A 27706-nucleotide genomic window follows, 5' to 3' on the forward strand; every position below is an offset into this window, starting at 1 on the left:
ATAATTACTGTTTTCTTACCAGCTCACTGTCTGTTCACATTTCAAAGCCTGGATGGTGTTAAGACTGCTGTGTAAACATCAATAAAATCCCAAAGTGCCAGATCATCAGCATTCTGGGGCACAATGGTTTTTTGTTTTTGGTGTTTTCATTCTTTTAAAGATGCATTTCAGGGTTGCAAACATTAGGAAGAATGATCTCCTTGCTTTGGACTAATCTTCGAGTTTGTAATGAGTTAACATCTCCCCCAAGTGAACATTTATTATGAAGGCTAATTAATTGCTTTCCAGTTACAAGAACCTTTTGCATTCAAACAAAGTCGGGATTCACAAGCAGAGGATAGACTGTTTATTAAACAAAGCAAGGGAAACAAAGAGTTTCTCCCTTCAAAATCTCTCCTATTTAACATAGCTTTAATCAAGAAAAGAAACGTACAAATACAAGAAATATGTACAGGTAGAAAAGACGTGCATTCACTAACCAAACTGCAACATAAATTGAAGGGAAAACTAAAGCAATGCTTTGTAGTTGCCTGGATGTCCCTAGGGGATGGGAAGTCAATGCTTATCAGCCTTCCTCAGAAGAGACAATTTTGATTAATATCAGACCCATCTGACTCAGTCTATTAAACCCTAAAGGAAGGATATTCTTCAGATATAAAAGATACGACTTTGATTAATAATTCTACCCTATTGCCATTCCAAGCATTAACAACTACGAGGCACCTCTACAAAGGGAGCTTTGAATTCCAGGAAGACCCGCTCACTAAAACGCCAGGTTCTTCCGCACAACCGAGAAGGGACCCAAGTTGTGAAGGTGTCACCACTGGAGAAGCGGAAACCCTACTTACATTATTTATTCCACTCTCTGCAGATTTAGGGTCAATTACTCGTGACATAATTCCTGGTTGAAGATAATGAAATCTTAATAAAACGGACAAAAGCCTGGACAGAGGGAGAGCCTGGTACTACTCTACCCGCCAGCTTACCCTAAGGCCTGACAGTTTGCACCACAGCCACCCGAGCTTGTCTCCCTTTGCTGCTGGGGGTTCCAAGATGCGCACGGGAGAGGCAACGGCTAGGTACACCACAAACAAGGCTCTGGGCGCCTTGTGGCTAACGTGAAGTTGCCCCACAGGGCAGGGGCAGAAATGGATTCACTTCAGCTCTTTATCTTCAAGCTTCCGCCCCATTGGCCGGCTCGCCTCACATAGCCGCGTTTCTCCTGATGTTCGCAATCAGCCTTCTGCCGTATTCTCTGTAGTCCACGGGCTTCACGTCCATCACAGTGGCCTTAATTCGGGACTCATCCTTTGAGAGGAGAAAAGCAGTTTGTGAGCGGAGGAAAGCCCGTGGCAGGGGGCAGCGGTTTCAGTGATCCCCGCAGGAGAAGTAACAAAGACACGCTGGGTTCAGAGTTCAGTCATTCCAATGAGGGCGAGAGCCCAGGGCGGCTTCTGGGGCTGGGCGAGTGGACAGAGGCCTCCCTTCAACACAGGCCTCTTCCATCCTTGCCTCGTGCTCCCAAACACTCAGAAATCTGGACTCCAAACTCAATGGGCCTTAGTGTGCTTATCAAGTTCAGTGTATTCTCTTTTAGAGAAACAGGAGCTGAGAGAAATAAGTGACTTCCTAAAGCCACACAGCTGGTTCTGAAAGTGGGGTGTGGGGAGGGGAGACGCACCCACAGCAAAGGAGGGAGACTCGCCGTGGGCCCCGTCTCAGCCCTGCAAGAAGCCGCCTCACCTCCCTTCAGCTTCCCTGATCACACCAGGTGGGGACCGAATGACCCTTCCGTCCATCCCAACATTGCACCACAGACATTTGAGGCCCTGTCTCATTTAATGCTCAAAAAGCCGAGCACATCTATTAGCAGGTATTAAGGTTAAGGTCTGACAATAAAACAGAACGAGTAAATCCAGCAACAGGCAGAGTTGTCTTCCCTCCTGGCTCACTGGCCAGGCTGGACGGTGCCTTCAGAGGCAGAAGTGGGTGAGGCCCAGCTCAGGGGCCCGCACACTACAGCGTGATTACTAACACCATCGTATTTCTAAGCGTGGTTGACAGCAAAGCCCTGGGGTTGGACTGCCTGAGTGGAATTACTAGCTTTGCCACCTGTGAGCATATGAATTTAGGCAAGCTGCTTCCTCTCTGTACACCTACGTGTTTCCACTGGTAAAACGGGGGTAACAACAGTTCCTACACGTGGGGTTACTGCCAGGATCAAGCAAGATAATGAACATAAAGTAAAGGGTGTAGAACAGTATCTGGCAGAGAGTAAATGCTCAATAAAGGCCGTTTTTTCATGACTCTACAACCACATGATGTTATAAGCAATTTAAGGCATTTCCAGGGTAATTTTAACTACATGTGGTCTCTGTTTCACATAGTAACTTTAGAGCCCAAAACTTGTGGACAATGTCTGTTTTTCTCAGGACACAAATCAAAAACCCCAGGTTTTAACTGGAAGGCCATACAACATTCTTCCGCTAGATGCCTGACAGTGGAAAAGGCCTCTGACATCTCTCCAAGTCTGTTTCCTCACCTGAAAACAGGGATGATAATGGGGCCTCATTGTCAGGAAGATTCACTGAGTGATAAACTCAGGGCGCTTAGCACTGGGTCTGGCCCACAGTAAGCAGTGAACTGACAGCTAATACTGTGACGCTGCCGCGGAGACTGACAGCAGCTTCCCACCGCTGACCCTTCCGCACCACGGGCGCCATCACTTACATTGTAGGTCTCCAGCTTGACCCTGATCCTGAATGTAAAAGACCGAAAGTTGGCATTCTGGAAAACTTCCTCAAACGCTTGCTCGTTCTGCAAAAACAAATGCAAAACTGTAGGGATGGAAACCACCAGGCCATCTGAAAACTATCTGTATGGATTTTGAAAGACTTTGAGAAAACCCTCGGAGAAAACGATCCCCGCCGGTGGTTTGAACTTGCTTCGGAATGACAAATGTATAGGTGACATTTCATCACATAAAACTGTTTAGATGGAATTTTATTAAAAATTAAAATACTCTACTTGGAGTAGTCAAATTCAGAGAGACAGAAAGTAGAATGATGGTTTCTAGGGGCAACGGGGAGTTAGTGTTTCATGGGCACAGAGTTCAGCTTGGGACGGTGAAGAAGTCCTAGAGGTGGCTGACGGGAATGGTTGCACAACAATGTGAAGGTATTTAAAGCTGCTGAACTTAAACTCAAAAATGGTTTAAATGGTAAACTTTTTGTCTATTTTACCACAATAGAAAAAACACTGAAGCATTCTTAAGGAACACATTTCTAAATTTTGAAAGTTTGTGATGGAATAGATCTGAGGCTCAGCATTTTCATAAATTAAGAACTAGGGGAAAACACTCAGGGAAAGTCCAGTTTGTTACATACATTATTTCAGTCTCTGTGTTTACAGCTGCAGGTCTGGTGAGCAAATGAAGAAGACAGGAGAAGTGGGCAAAGGTTAGGGAACATTCAAAAACCACAGTCCTCTCTCCCTCTTTACTATCCGATTAAGCTTCTAGTATATATATATATTTTTAAAAGTCTGGTAAACAGGGATTAGAGAAAGCATTTTATAGAAATATACATAAAATAAATTTGTAAGGACTTTATATAAAATTAATAGTTCATACCAGCCAAGCATTATCTTTGCAAGCCACGTGGAATATGAAAATGGCTTTGTTATATAGAACTCTTCTGTGCAAGGGTTACTTCACACACACACACATACACAAAGCCCTCAGGCTTTCAGGTATGTAAATAAAACAATATGTTAAACCTTCAGAAAATCATACCAGCTGCCATTATTCTTTCAAGATCAGTGAGAGCCCGGAGCGCGCACTCCAAGAGTATCACGGCTCCTGAGGGGGGTGGTTTCTGTGTGTCCTCATTCACCGGCAGTAAAACCAGTCAAATGTAATAAGCTCATAAAAAGATCCTGAAAGGCTGCCTTGAGCCTTAAAACCTGATATGAAAATAGAGGACCAGGCGAAACAGATAAAAGATACCATCGTACTTTAAAGTCAATTCCAGTTATTTCTGTAAAAGGGCTTGTTGGGATTACTCTCAGAGAGCTCACGGACAATTTCAAGACGCAGGGGCAGAGACAAAAGAACAGAAGACAGGGAAGGAAAAAAAAACCACACCAAGAACAAATGACAAATCCTTTTTTCTTAGGGGCTTTCACAAGCATTCTAACCAATTTTTGAGGAAATGGGGCGGGGGATCTATAGATAGATGCTAATTTGTGTGGCCCAGAAAATATAGTTTTTACTGATCTTTACACATTTTTGTCTGAGCAAGTATCTTTCTTCAGTTTAGAATAATTACTAATCTAGTCCCTGAATTAAGTAAAACTACTATGTGAAAATACTAAAAAAGGAAATGGATAAAGTTATGAAAAAAGTTACGACTTAGTAAGAATTGTATCTGACAACCTGAAATAGCAGGTATTTTACGTGTGAATTTAAACCAGGACTTGACTCAACTTTTCAGGAGGGTGTTTGTTACATTAAAAAGGCACATCTGCCCTTCAGATTATTTCAGAAGATACCTCCCAGATCTCAAGTGACTGCAGGCACACCAACTCCTGGCGTGCTAACAGTAACAGGGGAAAAAAGTGGTTTATACTTGTAAATTGCTTTTAAAGCTTTTTATATACATTGCTTCATAACCACATTGTCAGCACATCCAAGATGGACACAATTAGACAGAATCAGATGAGCTCTCCATCATCAGTCAGAAACTATATATAACACCCAAAAGCCACAAACTAAAAAACAGTAAAGAGCAAAGAATGGGTACATATCACAGCACGGGAACTGCTACAGTAATTAAAAAACTTGGCCAACCTTCTCTTTTAACTCTCCAAGATAAGCAGTGCTTTGTCCAAGGATGGCCTCCGCAGACTCCTGGAAACATGTGACCCACTGATTCTCCTGAAAATCGGCAATATTTACCTAAAAAACACAACTCTACATTATTTCTGCAAAGAAATAGTAAAAGGAAGACACACTACAGAGACTAGGAGATTAAATTTTTCTACTCATTAAAATAATTTCTAGGGAAAAAAGCCATTTCTACTATATATGCTCTATTCTTTCCAAAAAATGTGAAAAGTATCCAAGAAAAAAATTTAAAATGTAAGCCTGGATCACAATGTGCTGTGCATGTGTAATCTCAGTAGAGACAGAGCCCAACTAAACTTTCCTTCAGATGCAGAATCTGGGGACACTGGACTCAGTGCCCTGCCAGCTGCAATGGCCTTTGAACTAAAGGTTTTGAACAAGCCTCCAGTGCCCTCTGCACTTTAAACTATACATCCTTCAGGCATCAGGAGGTGCTCCATAAGACAGCTCCTCAATCACTGCTGAGTGTCCCGCACAATTTGAAAGCCTGAACTAAGGGCCTTCATCCAGCCAGCGAACTTAACATAGCAACAGAAATGAGCATTCAAGTGTCTCCAACTGACCATGATGTAAAATTACACAGGGGAGAGTCAAGGAAGAAGTGGATCACAAAGAATTCAGTTCCTAAAATAAAAGGCTCAGTAGAAATAGAGAGCAAAGTCTGTTTTTTTTTTTAAAGGTATCACTATGATTTTACATATTCACTTTGCATATATATGGAGCTTTAATATCAAAAGTCATGATGAAAAGTAAGGTAAGAAGAAAGTTTAAAGCACTCCCATATATAGGGACTGTGTCACATACGGGGCTCACATCTACAGTTTGCCCTGTGCTGTCACCACAGGACAAAGCACCCACTCCATGGGGCAAGAAGAGCAATGATGGACACACACAGGTAAGCGTCACATGAAACCAGTGCACTGAGGATTCCACTATTTAAAGTTTTACCAAGTGCTGATAAATCAACTAAAACACATTTCTTCAAATTAGTTCAATGAGGTTAACAGTTTACGGAAAAAAAAAGCAGCAGCAGCAGCTTAAAATTTAAGTAGAACTTTCCTTTTTTTAGGGGAAATTAGAACACAGAAAGGGTGGATGGAATCCTTTACTCTCTTATCTAAAAAGATTTTTTATAAAAATTTCCTATTATGAGAGTATTCACTATAGGGGAAAAAAAAAAGGAAAATGCGGAAAATGTACAGAAATAAAAATCAGCCAGAAATAACTACTACCAACAGTCGGATATTCATCTTCCGTCTGTTCTCTGTGCACAATGCCTCAAAACTATGTAAAACATACCATCTAAAATTTGCTACTTTCAATGAATGAAGCTGGAACATTTATTTATATCATTTAATAGAGTTTGTTAGCAATGGTCTTCAAATATTTTAACTGTGGAAACTATCGAATAAAGGACAAATTCTAATGCCTTCATGGTATGTACTACTCCACTCTAAAGATATTCAATAAAGGAATCAACCAGTAGACTACTAAGGACATTTAAGACATTTAAACTGTATCCAAGTTTTAAATAAACAAGGCAACAGACAACTTCTTACAGCTGTAACATTTCTGATCACTTCTTTAGAAGAAACTCCCTCCAAGTGTTTCTGTGTCAGAAAACATAAACATTTGTAAGGCTTCTGACACTGTACTGCCAAATCGCCTTCTAGAAAAATGTGAGAACGTCCATTTTCTTGTATCTTTATCATTTAGTATCATAATTTTGAAAAAAAAGTACACCTTTGAGTTTAAACGTTTTTTAAAAAGAAACAATTCCTATTATGCAAAAAGCCACCATCCCACATCAGCAAGGCAGTCACATTCCTCCAAAGCCAGCTCTACTGAGGCCAGAGGAGCAGATTAGCCACAAGAAAAGTGACTAAATAAAGGCACGGGCTGCGGAAATGTAATTACTGCTCTCCAGAGATGCCACTTCACATTAATTTATCTTCATAACAGTTAGCAGACAAGTGTCCACTGATGCTGTAACTGTACTACAGATGGTCCCCAACTCACGACTTCTCAACTCTACAATGGTGTGAAAGCGATTGCATTTAGTAGAAATCATACTTCTAATTTTGAATTTTGATCTTTTCCCGGGCTAGCGGTGTGCCGTCTGGTACGCCCTCATGATGCCGGGGCAGAAGCAGTGACCTGCAGCTCCCGGTCAGCCTTGCAGTCAGGAGGGTAAACAACCAATACTTGGAACCATCCTGCTTGTCGCCTTCAGTATGGTATTCCGTACCTCACATGAGACAGTCAACACTTTACCATAAAACAGGCTTTGTGTTAGATACTTTTGCCCAACTGTAGGCTAATGTGAGTGTTCTGAGCACATTTAAGATAGGCTAGGCTCAGCCATGCTGTTCGGTGGGGTGGGTGTATTAAATGCATTTTTGACTTACAATGTTTCAACTCAGGATGGGTTTATCAGGACGTAACCCCATTGTAAACTGAGGAAGATCTGAACATGCACAGCAGACTGCAATCAGCCAGGTATCTAAATGCAACTTTCCAGTACGAACAAAAGCTTTAGGCAGGAGAAAGCAGACTGCTATCCAGTGGAATGAAAGGCCCCCCACCTCCGCCTTTACAGAACAATAACAAGCCCTTTCGCACTTAGCACTTACTCACCGGCACCACCACCCACCACAAGCAACCCTGTTTTTGCTGTCGTCTCTACAGTGCCTGGCACTTGGTTGGGACTCAGGAAGCACCACAGTGGTCCTTACCTACCCAGTCTACTTACCGACAGGATCATGCGGTACTTGAAATTGGGGAATTCACGGTCACACTTCTCGCAGCGGTACAAGCCATTCTGCTGATCAATCACTTTCTTATTGCAGTCCTGAGTGGGGCAGGCCTGGTACATACAGTTCTCCTTGCGAAGATATACCACTGTGGCCACAGAGCTAAAATAGTCGGGCTTCAGGAGGAAAGAGTGACATAAGACACAGCACAGGCCTACGTGTAGGAACGGACTTGCCCTCACACAGAAGGGTAGGTGTTTACATATTCTAGTTCTCACAATCACAATGTCATTACAGGGAATAATTTATCTTACAGTTTAAGAAATCACTTGTGCTGACTACAAAACTCATGGAGGTAATAAACCAAGTTCTAAAGCATATTATTATACTTTAAGTATAAGAGTTAATTCTAAATTAGACTGAATTAACTAGTTAAAACTGAAATAGACTATATGAAAGATAAAGACCTCAAAAGACAGACTCATCCTCCTGTTCCTCTGACCCCCCCCACAGGTAACAGAACCAGGAAATACACAGCAATGAGGCAAAATCTAGCATAGCTATGAACCACCACACCTCCCACCTTCAAAACAACAGCAGTTGATTTCTAGGGTCTAAATTCACCTTAATCTCTGTTTGGCCAGGGGTCAGCAAACCTTCTTCAGTAAGAAGCCAGACGATAACTATTTCAGGCTTCATGAGCCATTTGGTCAGTCTCTGTTGCAGCTACACACCCTGCTGCTTTGGGGCAAGGTGGTCCACAGACAGCATGGAGATGCGAGCATGTGGCTGGGTTTCAATACACTTTTATCTACAACAGGCAGCAGGCTGCATATGGCCCGTGGGCCTGTTTGTGAATCCCTGGTCTAAGTCACCAAATTCAGTAGAATGCAAAAAAAACTGAGCTAGTGCCTTCAAAGTGGAGACATCACTGGTAAGTAAATGTTGCGAGGACCAAGTCATGTGCCTGGGCTTTATGTTGTTGTTACTTGTTTTTCTTTCTAACTCTCATGGAAGGGAAATGGGATGAAGAGTTTTTGGAGGGTGAGCAGTTCCCTCTGGGTGTACTCTGAACTCAGGGCCAAGTCTGCAACCTTTGGGGCCTCCCGGTGTCTCAGACCAAAAGAGGCAAAACAATAATGTGGATGTTTAAAGAGCTTGTGCAAATCCTGGATCAGAAAGGCTGCAGAGAATGGGGCCTCCTAGGAGAACGCCTGATGGGTTTTTCACTATGTCCGGGTAAAGACCAGATTCAAAGTGGGACTCGAAAGTTTGGGTGCAAAGAAGTACTCTCTAGGCCTGATTCCTTATTACACATGGTCTACTTTTAGATCTATGAGAGAAACTGGCTGACAAGAGAACTCAAAGAGCAACACGCATCAGTCCGATGTTTAATTCTCAGAATGCTGTATAACAGCACTGTAAGTCGCAGTCGGTGACAATGATGGATAAGCGAGTACAGTGAAATGAGACAGTAAGGAATAAAAACTATATTGCATAATATGAAAATAATAAAGCAGGAATTACTGGTTTGGGAAGCAGAAAGGAGAAATAAATGATTTAAATACTAAACTGCTGACAGAATACAGGCTTAGATCAAGATGGGAAAAGGATCATTAAATACAAACATTGAAAAGGAAGTTGCAACTAAAATCAAATACCAGAGCCACTTCTTGTCAGAGAACACCAACCAGCATGACTCAGCCCGCCAGGTTAACAATCTACAGCCAGTGAAAGCACATGGGAACTGCCCGACAGCTGACCCTGAGCCTGACTGACGCTCAGCATGAGCTGTATCTCAAAAGCCACCTTCTTGGTATGCAGGTATTTCAATTTGCAGGAACAGTCACAGTAAAGAAACATGGACCCGAGGGCAGTTCACACCGTAACACGCAACTCAGTTACACCACTTTGTTAAGACTGCTCTGACAACTGCACAACTCTCTAAGCCAGAGTTCTTAACATCTTCCTGCCTCAACACACCTGAGGGATGTAACACACTCCCACTGGATGGCACGGCCCTTCCCTCTGGGCACGATCCCTCAACCATCAGGCCACACGCTGGTCAGAGCCCCAGGTAAGAATCACAGCTCTGAATTAAGTTCTAACAGCTGGTACCAGAAGTTGGACTTGAAAACTCATCCTCTTGCACACTTTACATACTTCTGTGAGGAAAGTTAGGAATGCACGTACCTTGTCGCCTTGGCCCAGGTTCTCGGATTTAACCTCATATAAAGTTCTCCAGTTGGTGTTGCTTCCTCCCATTCCTCCACTCTTTAGATCAGAGATGGAAATGCCATCTAGGGCTTGTCCCTCTGAGTCAAACCTGAAAAATAAAAGAAGAGTAACAGGCATTTTGTATTCTTATTGAGTATGATACTTGTTTCTGGATGTCAGATACAGGATACCCACTCCTCATTCAACTTTCATAGGTCATGGCCAAGTGGGCTGAAGTCAGCATCTTTCTCACTGCACCTTAAGTCTACTGAAGAAATGAAATGACCTCTTTTTATCTCAACTGCTTTGATGCCCCCCAGTGGTCAAGAAAGACAGTGCCAAACTACCACAGAATCTTTCCTTAAATTAGCCTTGCTTATCAACATTGGTCGGAGGGCCCAAGATCTAAAAACAGTAACCTGGAAAGTCAACAACAAAAAAGCCATGGCAGAGAGCCCTGGTACAGTTCTTTGGGTGACTGATGCTCACTCTTGGTCAGCAGCTGCATTTTCATCATCACCGAAATGTATCAGGATAGAAAGGGATAGTTGGGGGAAGGGTATAGCTCATGCTACAGAGCGCATGCTCAGCACCCAAGAGGTCCTGGGTTCAATCCCTGGTACCTTCACCAAGCAGAAATCAGTGAAGACACCTAATTACCTCCTCCTCCTCAGAAAAACAAATAATACAAGAAAAGGACAGCTGACATATTTTTAACAGGGTAGGAAATAATGTCCGCACAGTGAAAGATCTTTTAAGCCTGATATAGATTTCAAAAGATTATATAACCCACAGGAACTTATTAGAAGGTATTAATCCATTTCCTTGTAGATTTATCTTCTTAGTGAGATTTTACTTATGCCAATATTAAAGTTAAAATTTATGATGAATTTTTATTAAAATTGATTATATTTCTTGGGCATATTATCAGCTGATATGAAGGAGAGGGGGCTGGAGAGGAAGTGTCTCAGATACATACCTGGGGCAGGGAAGAGTCAGTCAGATTAAAAAACATGACAACATCATCCAAAAAGACAGCAAAAAGCCAACCATGAACACAACAGCTTCCTTAAAGAGACCACAGAACAGAATGGATGCTGCCCTAAGCTGCAGACAACTGCCTTTTTTTTTTTTAACATTTTTTATTGATTTATAATCATTTTACAGTGTTGTGTCAAATTCCAGTGTTCAGCACAATTTTTCAGTCATTCATGGACATATACACATTGTCACATTTTTTTCTCTGTGATTTATCATAACATTTTGTGTATATTTTCCTGTGCTATACAGTGTAATCTTGTTTATCTATTCTACAATTTTGAAATCCCAGTCTATCCCTTCCCACCCCCTACCCCCCCCCCGTAACCACAAGTCTGTATCCTCTGTCCATGAGTCTATTTCTGTCCTGTATTTATGCTTTGTTTTTGTTTGTTTGTTTTTGTTTTTTAGATTCCACATATGAGCGATCTCATATGGTATTTTTCTTTCTCTTTCTGGCTTACTTCACTTAGGATGACATTCTCTAGGAGCATCCATGTTGCTGCAAATGGCATTATGTTGTCGGTTTTTATGGCTGAGTAGTATTCCATTGTATAAATATACCACTTCTTCTTTATCCAGTCACCTGTTGATGGACATTTAGGCTGTTTCCATGTTTTGGCTATTGTAAATAGTGCTGCTATGAACATTGGTGTGCAGGTGTCATCCTGAAGTAGATTTCCTTCTGGATACAAGCCCAGGAGTGGGATTCCTGGGTCATATGGTAAGTCTATTCCTAGTCTTTTGAGGAATCTCCACACTGTTTTCCATAGTGGCTGCACCAAACTGCATTCCCACCAGCAGTGTAGGAGGGTTCCCCTTTCTCCACAGCCTCTCCAGCATTTGTCATTTGTGGATTTTTGAATGACGGCCATTCTGACTGGTGTGAGGTGATACCTCACTGTAGTTTTGATTTGCATTTCTCTGATAATTAGTGATATTGAACATTTTTTCATGTGCCTTTTGATCATTTGTATGTCTTCCTTGGAGAATTGCTTGTTTAGGTCTTCTGCCCATTTTTGGATCGGGTTGTTTATTTTTTTCTTATTGAGTCATATGAGCTGCTTATGTATTTTGGAGATCAAGCCTTTGTCGGTTTCACTTGCAAAAATTTTCTCCCATTCCGTAGGTTTTCTTCTTGTTTTATTTCTGGTTTCCTTTGCTCTGCAGAAGCTTGTAAGTTTCATTAGGTCCCATTTGTTTATTCTTGCTTTTATTTCTTCTAGGAGAAAATTTTTGAAATGTATGTCAGATAATGTTTTGCCTATGTTTTCCTCTAGGAGGTTTATTGTATCTTGTCTTATGTTTAAGTCTTTAATCCATTTTGAGTTGATTTTTGTATATGGTGTAAGGGTGTGTTCTAGTTTCATTGTTTTACATGCTGCTGTCCAGTTTTCCCAACACCATTTGCTGAAGAGACTGTCTTTATTCCATTGTATATTCTTGCCTCCTTTGTCGAAGATTAGTTGACCAAAAGTTTGTGGGTTCATTTCTGGGCTCTCTATTCTGTTCCATTGGTCTATATGTCTGTTTTGGTACCAATACCATGCTGTCTTGATGACTGTAGCTCTACAGTATTGTCTGAAGTCTGGGAGAGTTATTCCTCCAGCCTCTTTCTTTCTCTTCAGTAATGCTTTAGCAATTCTAGGTCTTTGATGGTTCCATATAAATTTTATTATGATTTGTTCTAGTTCTGTGAAATATGTCCTGGGTAATTGGATAGGGATTGCATTAAATCTGTAGATTGCCTTGTGCAGTGGACAACTGCCTTCTTGTTCTGTCAGGGAAGCGGCTAAATCCGTCACAGAGGCACAGCAAGGTCCATAAATCTGTTTCACCATGACTAGCTATGCAAGTTTACGGTTTCAAAAACTCCAAGGAGACATTTGCCACCACAGACAGCTCATCAGGAGTCATCAGAGCAAGGAGAGAAGCAGCCCTTCTCACAATAAAAACTCCACATTGTTATAACAGATCTAAACATCCCCAGTCCTTGGCCAGGTTGGGGTGGATGCTGAGCCTCTCTTTGATGAATGCCAAGTTACTCTATTCTGGGGACAGCCATGTCTTTCTATGGTGACTGGGACCACAGTTATCAACAAGTAAAACACAAAGACCTTAATGTGGGCACGCAATTAACCTGAGGTCGAGCTCCAGAGCCTGAAAGAAAATCAAGCAGTGAGGACACACCAAAGCTGTGCTTACTCTGGTCAGGTGATTAACAGGCCCTGCCTCATAATGTGATGCCAGCTACCAGAATAGTTAAATACGGTCCATGTGGACCACACTCGCAGAGCTGAATTAAGCAACATGAACACTCCAGCAGATGCTTCATGAAACTATTCAAATACTAAGTGCTATTGGTTCACAACAGACTCAAACAAAAGTGGGGAGTATGCAGTATGAGCTAATTCTTTAGTCACTCAAACCCTAAGACATGGTTGGAAACCAACACACCTCCCCCTGTGACTACAGCTGCACAAATTATGTCAGCTCAAGCTAGTTCAAGTGCTTTCCCTGTCTACATCAATGCTTGCATACCATGTTTCAGTTTGAAGTGCTCTTCTACGGCAGAGTTTTAACACCCTAAAAAGCTAGACACAGCGAGATTTTAGGAGGCTCTTCTTATGCCCCAAGTGCTTTGCGAATAACAACACAATGCCAACAAAAGCCCACTGTGCCCACCGCACTTTAGCAGTCCAGTGAATACGCACTAGATGTGATCAGCACCAGAGACTGGACCGAACAGGAAAGCACTTTCTCCTTGCTCCAACAGGAGCTCGGAGCTGTGGACCGTGGAAAGAGACGCCTTCCGCTCACAGCTGCTCCAGCCTGGCCTTGCCTGCTTCCGCAGGGTCAAGGTCAGCGGGCAGCACTCCCATTCTAATTCCTCCCTGTGACTCTCCAGGTCTGTCATGGGATTACACGTTTGTCAGTTTAAGGGCTTCAAAGCCATCCTCTCAGAAGGCAAAATGCCTCCAATAAATATAGGAGCTGCTCCATTCAGTAATGGAGCCCTCTCCCTGGCAGACAGCTCACATACTGACGGTAAGAACCAAAAGAACCAGCTCTTCTCCAAGCCCAGGTGCAGATAACCCCTGTGTTTAGCCCCATTTAAACAAGCAAACAACCCCCTTCCCAAAACCAAACACCTACCATCCACGAAGCTTATAGGCCTCTGGGATGTCAGGATTCATAATGACTGTACTTGATGACAGTACAGAGAGGCTCCGTCCACCAAAATCAGAAACTCTGGCTCCTTTGATAGCCATCACGGGTTGTCGAGAACCATCAAATCTATCAGCCTGCATAACAAGAGAAACACCAAACGCATACAAACAAGTGTCACCGCTGGGAAGAACACACAGGACATTTTTATAGAAAGCAAGGAAAACAGCCAACACTAGAGTGAATACAATTACACAGCACATGGAATCTATACAAGATGACTTCACACACAAGAATCTGCTCAGAGATACATCAAAACTAATCTAGAGCTAGAGGAAAGAGCATTTCACCAGGTAAAACTGAGATCATAGCAAATCCCACAGAAGTAAATCAAATAAGGGTTTTCATATACTCCCTAGAGAGCCCAACTCTTCACTAGGAGGGGTCTACACGGCCGTCATGGTCAAAGCTCCAAAGCGGCTCCCGGGACGAGACCACCACCTAAGAAGCTCTTTATGTGCCCACCGCTCAACGCAGTACTTACATCTTCTCCCCACAAAGTAGCGTTCACCACTTTCCCAGACATGTCCATCAAATAGATATTTCTCTTAGAAACTTCTCTGTTGTTAGACTTCACTGTGATTTTAGTGACATCTTCATAGCTCTTGCAGATTCCAATTATGTCTAAAACACAGGCACAATGTTTTAGTAAGAGATGGTCAAGGCTCCCATTACAGCATGACCAGAGGTTGAACAGCAAGCACTCAAGTCCTGAATGCAACAGCAAGCACCTCCCCTGAATGCTGCAAACAAAACTAATAATCACCTCTTTGTTCTCACACACAGACTTACCTACAAGTGAGTCTTTAGACTTGCTTTCTAGGTCACTGATCCCTGTGAAATCAAACTGAACTGTAGGTAAGTGATGACCGTCTTCACAGGGCATGACAGAAGTCTCATTATTGAAGGTCATCTCATAGTCGTTTTTGACAGATGTGAACTGTTTGTTGGCAATCTTCAGGGTGCCTTTAGAGAAGTAATAGACCTGCGAAAGAGGCCAAGTCACGGGACGTGGGACAGTCCATCCAACTGGATATAAAACCCTTTGCCATCACACTGCTCTCAACAGACAGTCCCTCATCCTCACCCCACACTCAACTCTCTCAGGTCTAGACTTGATGCTGCCATACCTTGTTCACGTCAATCAGGGGGAAGAACTTGTCCGCTTGCTCATTGAAAGCTGTCGCTCTGATTTCACCCTGCGGAAGCACGCAAGAGCGAGTTAGAACCGTGGAGTTCATCAAGCTTTACCAGTGAAAAACAGGACACTTTAGTGTCAAAATGACATCTTGAAAGCAGGAGTACAGACACTCCAGAAACACACATTTTACACATATTCAAGTTATTGATCCCAATGAAACCACCTGAGTGTAACCAGCTGTTCCTGTTACTGTGCTTTATTAACCTCAAGTTAGAAACCTGAACAAAAAAAATTTTTAAAGGTGGGGGGAAGGGTTATAGCTCAGTGGCAGAGCATGTGTTTAGCATGCACGAGGTCCTGGGTTCAATCCCTAGTATCTCTATTAAAATAAATAAACCTAATTACCACCCCCCTAAAAGAAACCTTAAACCACCCCCGATCCCTGCAAAAAAAAAAAATGAAAAATCAACTCAATAAACTCAGTGGTGAGTTTAACATTCTAACAACAAAAATAAAACAATTTTGAACAATGAACAACATGACTGAAGCCCTGGGGGAAGGGCGCTGAGCCACACACAGTGACTCAGCACTCCCCTCATGTCTGCACCTAGCAAGGAGTCACTCCACATTCAGGAGTCGTTGCCAAAGATGTTAAAACAAGTCGTTTTTTTCAAGCTGCCTGTGATTTGATTTTCGCTTTTACTTTCCCATCAGTCAAAATGCTACAGATGGAGAAGAAACTTAAATAAATGACTGGATTTTCAGCCAACTGACAGATCAGATCAGTAATTTGGTAAAAAAAATAAATAAATAAATAAATAAATCAGGTTCTGCCATCAGTTCTGCCATCACAGTCAATACGTTTGGAATGTTACTTCATCTTTCAAAAACAAAAGAAAAAAAACAAACCCTCTTTTTTTTTTTCCTGCCCTCTTAGGGATTTGAACAAATAGGAAATACGCAGCACTTTGAAAAGAATGCTTGAAGTATGTATTAGGAATTATAAACAAAACTAATGGACAGACAAGACTTTGTTGAGATTCCACAACTTGGATTTTCTGTCTCTTCATCATGGTTTAGTTTTGTTTAAGTAAAGCTTACAGAGTCTACACAGCCAGAATCCATCTCCCACAGAACCAATCGCTTATCAAGGTGGCTGCTGGAAGCCCCACTTGGCTGCTACGCAGACATCACCTCCTGGGGTTTCAACTAAACCTGCCAGCAAGTCAGACAGAGTGTCTCTGGTTTTTCCTGCTCATGAGGCCACTTACAGTTATAAAACTAACTTCAGCCGCATTTGCGATCAAGGATTTTATTTATGACTTTAACTCTTTGTCCCCAGGCAGCATCAACAGACTATAATAGAGGAAAAACAAGAAGAACCATGTTTCTTCTTGGCCTACTATTGCTTTTCACCTCGTAGGCCTGCACAGAGATGAGCCCTGTTTCTCAGTCGACTACTCCTCTTCCCCCACGTGACAAATACTCACACTTTCATCAACGAGTTCTATAGAGAAAAGCTTCCCTTCCCCCCGGGAATTGCTCCACGTACGGATCTGACTTTTGTTGGTAACACGAGCACAGATAGTCCACCTAAAAACCAAACAGATTATATTAGTGTTCGAGTCTTACTTGGGAAAGATCTGAACGGATCCCTATCATCTTCCTGTAGCCCTCCTTATCTTATGTATATTCCATTTATTCAGTGTAAGCTGTATTTTAATCCTGCTAATTAAAATCCCACAATGACATCCAGGTCTGACAGCTTATACAATAAGCAAATAGTAAAACACACAAGGTGATTTAACACTGACTCATTCTCCCGTCAAATAAGTAAATTTATAAACGCTCTCCCTTCTCCAAAAAGCATCACCAAGGCAACAATATTCCCGTAATGAAAGGTTCTAAGCTAGAAAATGCAGTAATTATAAAACCAGCAATTATATTTTGCCACTATTTTCAATTATGGGAACTGATATAACTGATGTCAAACTTCTGTCTCATTTCTAACATGCACTGAATGTAAATACAAAGGTATGGAAGATGGTGTTGGTTAAGCCACCAAAGGAAAATACACTCAAGCAGTATGACCTCAGACAGAGGCCCTAAAAAAGGATGCACAAGCTTTGACAGCCAGTCCTGGTGCCCATCCTGAGCGCAGGTGCTGGGCACCTTAGTTACCTTACTTATAACTTCACAGAGGAACAGATCTTACCTATATCATAAAGAATTGAAGAATAAATAAAAACATATTTGAAAGAATTCTGAAAAGAGTACTCACTAATTTTCAACTGCTAAAATTAATTTTTAATGGAAAGAAGTCATATAAAAGAAATATCTGTGCATGTTATATTAATATGGTTGATATAAACCATATGGATTCTTTTAGCCAACTAAATAATAGTAATAATTTTTAGACTAAAAATATCTACTTAGATGATGGGAAGATGAAATGCCTTCTGAATCAGAACAAATACTTATTTTTACTCATAAGACTATTAATTGATTCTTTAAGCATTAAATCTTTTAAATTTCAAGTTCTTTTAAAATGAATGAAACTCCACAGGCTATGGCAGATTGCCCTTTTTGCCATTATTTTATTAGAAGAGAGTAAAAGATTGCCACAATTTGTAATCTCGCCCTCTGAAAAAAAAGGGAGGAGACCTATTTTATGTGTGGTAACCCTGAAGTTCACATGTAAGTAACTCAAGAGCCCATAATAACCTCTTGTATATTTTGTAAGTGCATTCTAAACTTATTGCATGAGATAACTCACTTGGACTGGTAAGGGGTGAGGCTGGCAATGGGTACCACTTTGGACTGTGTCCCCCCGGAGCTGTTCACTATGCTGGTACTTCCAGCTTTTCCAAATATCTTTGAGGCACCATAAGCCTTAGGTACAGTGGAACCTTTAAAACAAACACAAAGGACAATCATTATTCTACTTGAATTTTACAGAAAGTTTTGTAATAGCTCTCAATCACTGAGGTGTCACTGATGACATCCTAAAAATGAGAGGCAAAGTTTTTCCTTTTAAATAATCTAGAAAGCTGGAGATCAAACAGAGACTGAAACAGGAGGCTAGAGATCGATCTAAAATGAAGGCTGGGCACACAGACATTCAAGACTGTACCTGCTGATCCCTGAAGTCAAGAGAATAACAGCAAGAAAACAAGGCACCGTTATTTAGGAGGTCAACCCTCTCAAACGTCTGTATCAATGGGCAAGATAATGGGTCAGAGAAAGAAAGTCAACCTTCCTGACAGCAAGTCACTGGTTGCAGAAGAGAAAAAGCAAAAAGGAAAGGCTAGGAATTAAGAGACACAGAGGGTGAACCACCTGAGGTAAAGGTACCTACCACAAATATCCCCCAGAAAACTCCCAGTTCGCATCTGGTCTCACAGGACTAGAAAGTCTAGAATGAAGTCTACGGACTGGGTTTCCTTGGGAGCAAAGGATAAGAATTGGTTCTCGGTTCAAGACAAGTAGGTGGGCTGGCTACTGTGACCCCTTCTTGCCTCCTTCACCTAAGCCTAAGCTGCTGCCTTGCACTTGGGAAGACCATGTAGTTATGTAAAGCCTGCAACAAACAAATGAATTCCTCCACATGCATGCTGCTTCTGTAAAGCTTCAACCTCCAGATTCAGAAAAGATAATTTAGTCCAATGATTTCTTATCTTCTATATCAAAACATTTCTTCAGAATGGCATCTGGCTAGAAATGTAAATCTGCCATTATTCACCATTTATTTACTGAGTTTCCACAGCATGCACCACACTATTCTAGGTATTTGCAGAGCTTAGTAAAATACATACATAAACTGTCACAGATCTTAAAATTGCCTCTTCTAACTGGGGAGGCCAGAAATGACTACACATGCGATAGCAACAATGACCTCAAGATGACGCCAGGAAGCACACGTGCTCTGCAGAATGTCCATGTGTGTACATACACACCTAGCATAAAATACATAACTATATAAAAAACACATCCAGTTTTCATGCTGGCAGCTTCCCCTTGACACACTTGTAGTCCTCCTCCTTTCAATACCCAGCTGTGTGTTTAGGGAACATTAACTGATTTTTTAAAAATAAGTCTTAATATAAGCCAAAGACAGACAACTGGAAAAATTAATCTGGGGGGGAGGAGAAGAATAACATTCTATTTGTATTTCAGCCTAAGGAAGTGGTTTTTAGAATATTTATCATTTTAGATAATCTATTTCACCCTCCCTTCAACAGCACATAATCTGAGAGTTGTGTATAAATAGATCCACTCAGGGGGATGAACAGAAGATAGCTCGCTATTGCAAGGTAGATAAAAACATCAAAGACAAATGGGGGAAAAGTCTTATGTCCTGCAAGTTTCAAAGAAACATTAGTGACGTCTTAACCTTGCTTTTCTTAGAAACTCAGCATTGAAAAATAGAAACTACTAGTTGAGGGGAGGGGAGGAGGTGGTACATGTGAAGCTATGACAGAAAAAAGGAACTCTAAAAACAAATTCCAACCAAATTCTACGAGTCATAATTTGCAGTGGTGACATCCCCCATGAAGAGGTTCCTAAAGCAAAGACCGGAAAGTAAACACAAGGATTCCATTCAGCCTCTCAGGACCTGCTGCAGAGAAAGTTAAAAAGAAGAAACTATTTCTCATCCATCAGACTGAGAAGTAGGACCCACAACCAACATAAATGACTGTCTTCAAGCTAAAATAAATACCCACGAGAGCCTAAAATGGTAAACTCAAGAGAGAGACAACCCAAATTTAATAAGCGGATCCGAGAGTTGAAAGGCAAGGATTTAAAAGGTATGTAAATTCACAGTCAAGAGGGTGTAAGCGAGAAACTACCAGATGGACTATTAAGAGAACAGTGTATCATTCTAATTTTTAGGGAACAAAAAAGCGTATTAAGTATCTTTAAAAGACTACTTTTAATCATGTTTTTCAATTACACACTTTACAATAAGAATTGGAATTATTCTTTGCAAGAAGCAACTGTCATGAATGGCTTTTTGAAAACTCCCTTTAGTCCCAGATTAAATTTCAAAACACCATCAGAAGCCTGCCCCACAAACCAGCGTGTGTCCTCACGTGGCAGCCTTACCCATTCCTGGGCTCCCATTCTGTTGCTGGGGCCTGCTGGTTGATGCACTGGCCGCTGAGACTGGAGAAGGGACTACTGGCTGCTGTCCGTGTCCTGACAATCAAACATTTCAGTGCAAATAATTTGGGTTAAAAGATTTAAACTTAAGTAGAAGACACACAGAATACTCTGAGTAAGTGTAAATTTGTAATTTCGTCAAAGACTCTCATGGGTTGGAACTCACGCTGCGGCACTCAACTGCATGCAGGGAAATGTGCTAGGGGTTTGCTTTTGTTTTCATTACCTAAAACGTTGGCTCCATTTACCTTTCACCTGCTCATAATTGATGGCTTTCAGTTTTAATGAGGCTCTCCCCTAAAGCCTTGCCCATTTCTCCTGCATGAACCTGAAGTAGAGTCACTGGGCTGAATCTGTGACATTACCACTATTTCCATAGCAACAAATCAATGTTATCAACAGAGCTGTGTTCTCGGCAGGATCTATCAGAAGAAAAAGCTGGGTGGTAACAAAAACCTAAAAGCAGTTCAATTGTCTCTGAAGTGCTCCTGCTTCAAAGGAAAAGGAGACATTCAGAAAGGATTCTACCCTTTCCTTCCCAAACAAAGCAACCTTATTTTGCAACTGACAGTTGGTGGAAAATAAGAGTTGAAAGCGCCTTAGGAGTCGAGGAGCGCTAGTGAACTGTCACAGCAGGAGAGATGGGAATGGGGTTCAGAACCAGGTGTGGCAGGGAGACAGGAAGATTAAAAGGAAAGGAGGGGAAACGAACCTGTCCCTCTTGCAGAAAATAAGAAATGCACACCATTAGAGTATTTATTTGCCCCTTGTCCTTTCTACAAATGTTTATAAAGCTGAAGAATGTTAAAATTGCAAAAATACACCTAATTAAAAACAAATAATAGATTTCTGGAATTTGATGTTGCCTTTGTGATTGGCACTAAAAGAAGTCAGCCTAACCTGGGCTGCTAAGCAAGAGTGCTTGAAGCACACAAGTGCAGCTCAAAAAACTTCCTAGTGTGCCCTAAGAACAGATTCTGTGAGCACCGCTGGAAAAGCTCCCTGCCCGCTGCCTAGTCTCTTCCATCACTGGGTTTGTTCCTGCTGGGTTTTCTAAGGCCCTAACTCAAATGAGCATATTACACACTGATTTCATTTCCCTCTGCCAATATTACTCTTAACTGGTACAACTAAATGAGAGTTAACTGTGCCATTAGAGTAAAATAAATTTACCATCAAATTAAAAGGGTTAAATAGAACTGTGTATTCTTTAGTTCTTCCTATGGAGAGAAAAATTGGGAGGCCCTATTCACATAGAAAAAAGAGCCAAGACTAACAATGAATTTTTGTGTTTACTTTTTAGCTTTTCCATTACCTCTGGATTTACAGTGTCATGAGATTGCATGGGAGAACTGTTCTTTAACAATATGCCTGCAATTCTACTGTGAACTTTTAAAAAAAATCAGTAGGGGAAAGATGAGTTGCTCAGTAAACAGTATTGGGGCCAAGTGGTTGGAAAAAACAAACTTATTTTTACCTGCTTCGTGAAATATTCAAAAGAATCAAAAGATTTAAACATTCAAAGATGGAAACATAAATATACACAAACCCCTGCAATAATTCACCTGAGTTCCTATCTTCTACCATCTCAGACATCTAAAACTCTAAAGTCCCTTCCTCATTACCACACCTGCTTCTCCAAGTATCTTGCTAAACAGGATGCGGTCACAGGATCTTGTGATTTCTTACATTTAATTTCTATTAAAATGTGACTAACCTTTATGAGGTATCTACAGTAGTTAAACTCACAGAGACAGAAAGTGGGATGTGGTTACCAGGGACTGGTGGGAGTGGGGAATGGGGGAGTTACTGTTTAGGGGGTACAGAGTTTCAGTTTTGGACCATAAGAGAGTTCTAGAGATAGAGAGCGGTGATGGTTGCAAAATGATGTGAATGTACTTAATGCTACTGAATGGTACACTTAAAAATGATTAAGAGGTAAATTTTATGTTACGTGTATTTTACCAATTTTTTAAAATGTAACTTATCTATTTACATACTTCAAGATAAACATTTTTTGATATTTTAATACATGGATTACAATTAACATGTTATCATTTCTTTTTGTTAGTACATGATATAAAGGTACAGTCTTATGAGATCTTTAGATTCAGTGAAATACAGTATATTTAACAAGACTCCAATTAGGTCCTGTAATAGACAGAATAAGAGCTACAATTTTCTGAACGCTTACTATGCACCAGGCACAAGGTTAAGTTCATTATTCCATTTAATCTCCAGCCCTATGGTATGTAGTATTATTATACCCACTTAACAGATGATAAAAGTGGGTTTAAGAGGTCAAGTGACTCACCCAAAGTCACACAGCTAGGAAGAGGCAGAACCTAGTCTTGAACCCAGGTTTGTCTGACCAGATCCATTCATCTTCACCACCATCTAGTTAATTTTTGATTGTAAGCAACCAATTCTGGCAGCCAGAACTCTAATTATATAGAACCTAACTAATAACCACAATATCTGGTAGTTAGGAAAAGCTACTAATCCATTTATTAGAGCAATCCTTAATTCCTGATTTGGAGAGGTAAGAGACAGTCCCAAACCAAAAGGATGGCAAGAATCTTGGTGCATTCTGAATAGCAACACCTTCCCTTCAGCAGAATGCACTGCAACACAGCCGCTGACCACAAGGCCTGAAAGAAATCAGTACACAGCTAAATAATAATCTTTCTGAAAATTAAAATCATACCCCAAAGCAGGAATACTCAGATTATCAGAGACTCAACTTCTGATAATCTTCAGTTTTACGTCAGCTGCAAATCAAACCATTCCAATAAGGTAGATCAAGGTAATAATTCTTTTTTTTTTTTTTTTTGGTAATAATTCTTAAGACTCTTTTGCTGTATGCTAGCTTCCTATCACTGGCTCTGATCCAGGAGGGACACAGGATATTAAAAACAGACTCTAGCTCCTCAAGTTACTTGCACTCACATCTATCAATTTTATTATCATTACAATAGTAAACAAGCCACCAGGTGAGAAAACTTAGCCAACAGATAATGGAGCACACAGAGTAACAAAGAACTCAATTTCTACCAGCAATTACCTTCTTAACAACAATCATAAAGAATATAAGGAAGAGTCAATCCAATAATTACAATTTCTTGTTGGCAGAAAATGGACAGAATCAGGCTGAAAAAAATCTCAACAAATATCTTTTAATAATAAGTAATACTAATAATTAAGTATTATGCAAGAAAGTTAAATCTAAAATATTGTTAGAAATAGTGTAGGTACATAGAACTAATACACACATTTGACAAAAAATATACAGTGATAAATATGGGAGATTTAAAGCCAACCAATCCACGATTGTATGAAACATGAATTGTGTTTGAAATTTTATTTCTCACCTTTTGAAAATCCTATAAACATCTTTATTTGATGTGGTACTAGTACCATAAAACAATTTCATTGCGTTTGGAATTCCTCTGCCTATTTCTAGGCTGGATTTAGTAAATTAATTTCACTGGTCACCTGATATGTCACAGGTCTGGGTTAGGTGCTAGGAGGATACAAATCTAACCTTACTTCTCTACCCGCTAATAACAGTTTCTCTGCTTTCCAGTAAACAATCAGAAATCATTTTTGTGAAATATACCCGATGAGGCAGTAGTCACTGGAACAAAGCTATTTTCATGATGTGCCAAGTAACAAAGTGTTACTGATCCAGTTACAATGAAATTCAATAGCATACAATCTTAAACAGCAAAATCTCGTGTCATTCCTCTGCACTTTAACAGACCCTGAAGAAAGGGAAGAGCTTGTGGAACTCATATTGAGACAAAGGAGTGTCTTCTACAGTTCTGAACCCAAGTAGTAATTATCTTCCAACCCTTTCATCTCCACCTTTATCTCAAATGCTTTTGTCCCTGAAAGACAGTATGTCCAAAGCAACCATTCAATTAAATACAACATAAAAAACATAAGAAATCTGGCCAAAGGTGATAGAGTTGGGCACAATCTTCGCTCCCTCACCTTCCCTACTGCATCCAAAGATTTCAGAGATGTAAAGTACTGATTTGTTTTGGCTCTCCTTCCTAGAAGCTGAGAGTAAGATAACCAATGTGCTCATTTTAATAAAATTTTACTACTGCAAAACAACTGCGATATTTCAATCTAATATTTTACAGCTTTACCTGAATAGGTTCTGACTTCCCCTTTCCAAGTTACAGCACCAAATTATTATGTTTGGTATAGGTAAAACTTAAAATCTGGAAGGCTCCATTTCTGGAAGAAGCATGGTGATGTCCCATGCTAGTCCCAAATCTTCCCACTTCTTCTAAAAAATCATACAGAGAGATAAGAATGAATCCCATAAACAGACATATCACATACAGACTGCATCTCTAGTGAAACTAGGGAAAATAGAAAACCCACAAATTCCAAGTTATGTGAAAATGAAGCCCCAAACACCACAAATCAAGACATCACAACTGCACGAGAGAAGCAGCTGGATGATTTCAATGCAAACAATGAAATCGTACAAGTACTAAGATAAAATGTGAGCCAATGCCTTTATAACTCTAGAGGGAGGAAGACCTAACTATGGCTCAAGATCCCAAAGTCATTTAAAATTTTGGAAAATTTAACTTCATGAGAACAAAAGAAAACTGCTGCATAGCAAAAAACACCATAAGCAAAGTCAGAAAGACCTTGTAACTCATATCGGAGACAAAGGAGTAATTCTCCTACTTTTTGAAGAACTCTTAAAAATTAGGAAGAAAAAGACAACCCAAAAGAAAAATGGACAACACAACAGTTCACAGAGAATAAAAAAGCCCATAAGCATTTAAAAGGATGCTCACTTTGCTCAGAATGTAAACTAAATATACTGAGATGCGAGTCTTCATCTATCAGGTTGGGAAAAAAAATAAAAGATAGCAATAACATACTCTGTTGGCATAGCTGTAAAGAAACCAGTATTTTCAGGTACTGCTGCTGGGAATGCAAAATGATAATATCCTATGAAGGGGATCCAAGCATATCTAACTACCACAGAGGCATTTATCCATTGATCCAATTCTGGCAACCAAACCCCTCTGCCTCATACCTGCATGTATACTAAGTGACTTGTTGCAGCACCATTTTAATAGCTAGAGCACAGAAACATCCAAGTGCCAATCAATAAAGGGCTGGTTAAATTATGGAAGAGCAACACAACAGAACACTATACTGTTAAAAAAAAGATGAGGAAGATCTCTGTATATACGAAAATCTCTCTAGGCTGAAATTTAAAAAAATAGAAAGAAAGAAAGAAACAAACAAACAAACAAGATAGTGCACACAGTGCCCTACCTTTGGTGTAAGCAAAGTGGATTATGAATAAGAATATGTAATTTATGTATTTGGTTATATTTTCATGAAGAAACACCACTAAAATTGGTTAACTATAGAGGGCAGCAGTGGGTAGGAACAGGTCAGGAGGAGGCAGGGGCAGGAGGTAAGATTTCCCTAAATATGTAATTTAGACACTTACAACACTTGCAAAACTGTTTGACTTTTAAAACTATGTACAGGACAAGATGGAATAACAGAAACCAGGTTTACCATCCCATATTAAATAACCAAAAAGGCAACAAAATGTATGAGAGAAGTCATCCTCAGGACACTGGACACTAAGCAAGGAAGGACAGTGATCCAGAGACAGAGGAAACAATGTGCGTGTGACTGCATCAGCTTACGTACTGCCTTGAGAGTTTCCAGGCTGTGGCACAGGAAGCGGGCCTGGAGGATCCCCTGAGTTAAGGAGATGGGATTGGGAGTCTTGGGAGGTCAAGACATCTAGAGATTCTCAGGACCAAAGACCAGAGAAAAGCTACACAGAGAGACATCTCCAGAGGTGTGTGGAGACTTCTCTTAAGTAGTCAGCAGAGTACTTGTTGACTGATGCATGTGTGGAAACTATCTGAGGCCAGAGAAAGAATGAACCATCTGGGAGCACTTGCAGGAACAGTGTCCAGTGCTTACAACATGCTAGAAATAGCACCTGTTTCTAACGGCCAGAACAGAAAAGCTCATATTCACGGGGCAGTGAGTAGAATACTGACAGGTCTTGCCCCCGTGCTAGGAATAACCAGACCCAGAATAACTGCTGTTCTCTGATCCCACCTAACAAACCTTAAAAGCCAACACCCTAGAAGATCAAACTGCTTCCAAGTAACTTAACTGTATCCCTGAAAAAAAGCTCAAGAATAATTACAAGCATACAAGTTTCCAGCACTCAACAAAGTGGGAATCACAATGTCTGACATCCATTCAAAGATTACCAGGCACACAAAGAAGCAGAAAAATATACTTGATAATGAGGAAGGGGAAAAAAAAATCACCTGATTAAACCCGACCAAGAACTGACACAGATGCTGGAATTAGCAAAGACATTAAGACAGTTATTATTGTACTCTACATATTCTACAAGTCACGTAGAGAGAGAGAGAGGCTACAACAGAGGCCAAACAGAGCTTCTTAAGATGAACCGAGAAGTAAAATACACTGGATGGGACAGACATGGCAGAAGAAAAGATTAGTGAACCTGAAAACAGCAATAGGAATTACCCAAAATGGAACGCTGGAAAAGAATAAACAACAACAATGAAAACCCAGCATCGGTGAGCCGTGAGACAACTTCAAGCAGTCTCATACATGTGAAAGTGGAGACTCAAGGGCTGAGAGAGAGACTGAAGAAACAATGGCCAAATTGTTCCAAATGTGATGAAAATGACACAGACACAGACCCAAAAAGCTCAATGAACATTAATACAAACAAATAAACAAAAGAAGAAAATGACACCAAGGTACATTATAATCAAACTGTTAAAAACTAATGATAATGAGAAATTTTTTAAAGTGGTTAGACAAAAAGTCATTTTAAAACAGAGGACAAAAATAAGGACAAAAGCAGAGTTCCCTTGGGGTAACAATGAAAGCAAGGTGCCGTCTTCGAAGTACTGAAAAGAGAAAAACTGTCTACCTGGAACTCTGTGCCAAGCAAAAATGTCTTTCACAGCCAAAGGCAAAATGTTTTTCAGACATACAGAAGCTGAAAGAATTCATCACCTGCAGATCTTTGCTACAAGAAATACTAAACGACATCAGTTGGAAATATGGGTCTAGACAGAGGAGTAAAGAGCACCAGACATGGTAACTACATGAGTAAATTATATATAAGGTTTTTTTCTTATTATATAAATCTCTTTAAAAGGTTAACTATTTAAACACAAATAATAGCAATGTATTGCGTGG

At 40.6% G+C, this 27706-nt stretch overlaps 1 protein-coding gene across 4 annotated transcripts in view; it reads right to left on the reverse strand.

Annotated features, from left to right (window-relative positions):
* Positions 1-323: 323 nt before the first annotated feature.
* RPA1 (replication protein A1) overlaps positions 324-27706 on the reverse strand; it is a 48891-nt gene continuing 21508 nt past the window's right edge. For 3 of the 4 annotated variants that reach the window (XM_006214447.4, XM_072939044.1, XM_072939046.1), the window contains 12 exons: positions 20390-20482; positions 18060-18192; positions 16774-16876; positions 15273-15341; positions 14935-15127; positions 14627-14766; positions 14071-14219; positions 9853-9985; positions 7659-7835; positions 4850-4957; positions 2731-2817; positions 324-1308 (listed from right to left, as the gene is read on the reverse strand). In XM_006214447.4, the coding sequence (XP_006214509.2) occupies positions 1204-1308; positions 2731-2817; positions 4850-4957; positions 7659-7835; positions 9853-9985; positions 14071-14219; positions 14627-14766; positions 14935-15127; positions 15273-15341; positions 16774-16876; positions 18060-18192; positions 20390-20482 (1490 nt within the window). In that variant the 3' untranslated portion in view covers positions 324-1203. The remainder of the gene's footprint in view (positions 1309-2730; positions 2818-4849; positions 4958-7658; positions 7836-9852; positions 9986-14070; positions 14220-14626; positions 14767-14934; positions 15128-15272; positions 15342-16773; positions 16877-18059; positions 18193-20389; positions 20483-27706) is intronic. The other variant, XM_072939045.1, reaches the window with a different exon arrangement.

Source organism: Vicugna pacos, chromosome 16 (assembly GCF_048564905.1).
Source record: "Vicugna pacos chromosome 16, VicPac4, whole genome shotgun sequence".
Taxonomy (NCBI): Eukaryota; Metazoa; Chordata; class Mammalia; order Artiodactyla; family Camelidae; genus Vicugna; species Vicugna pacos.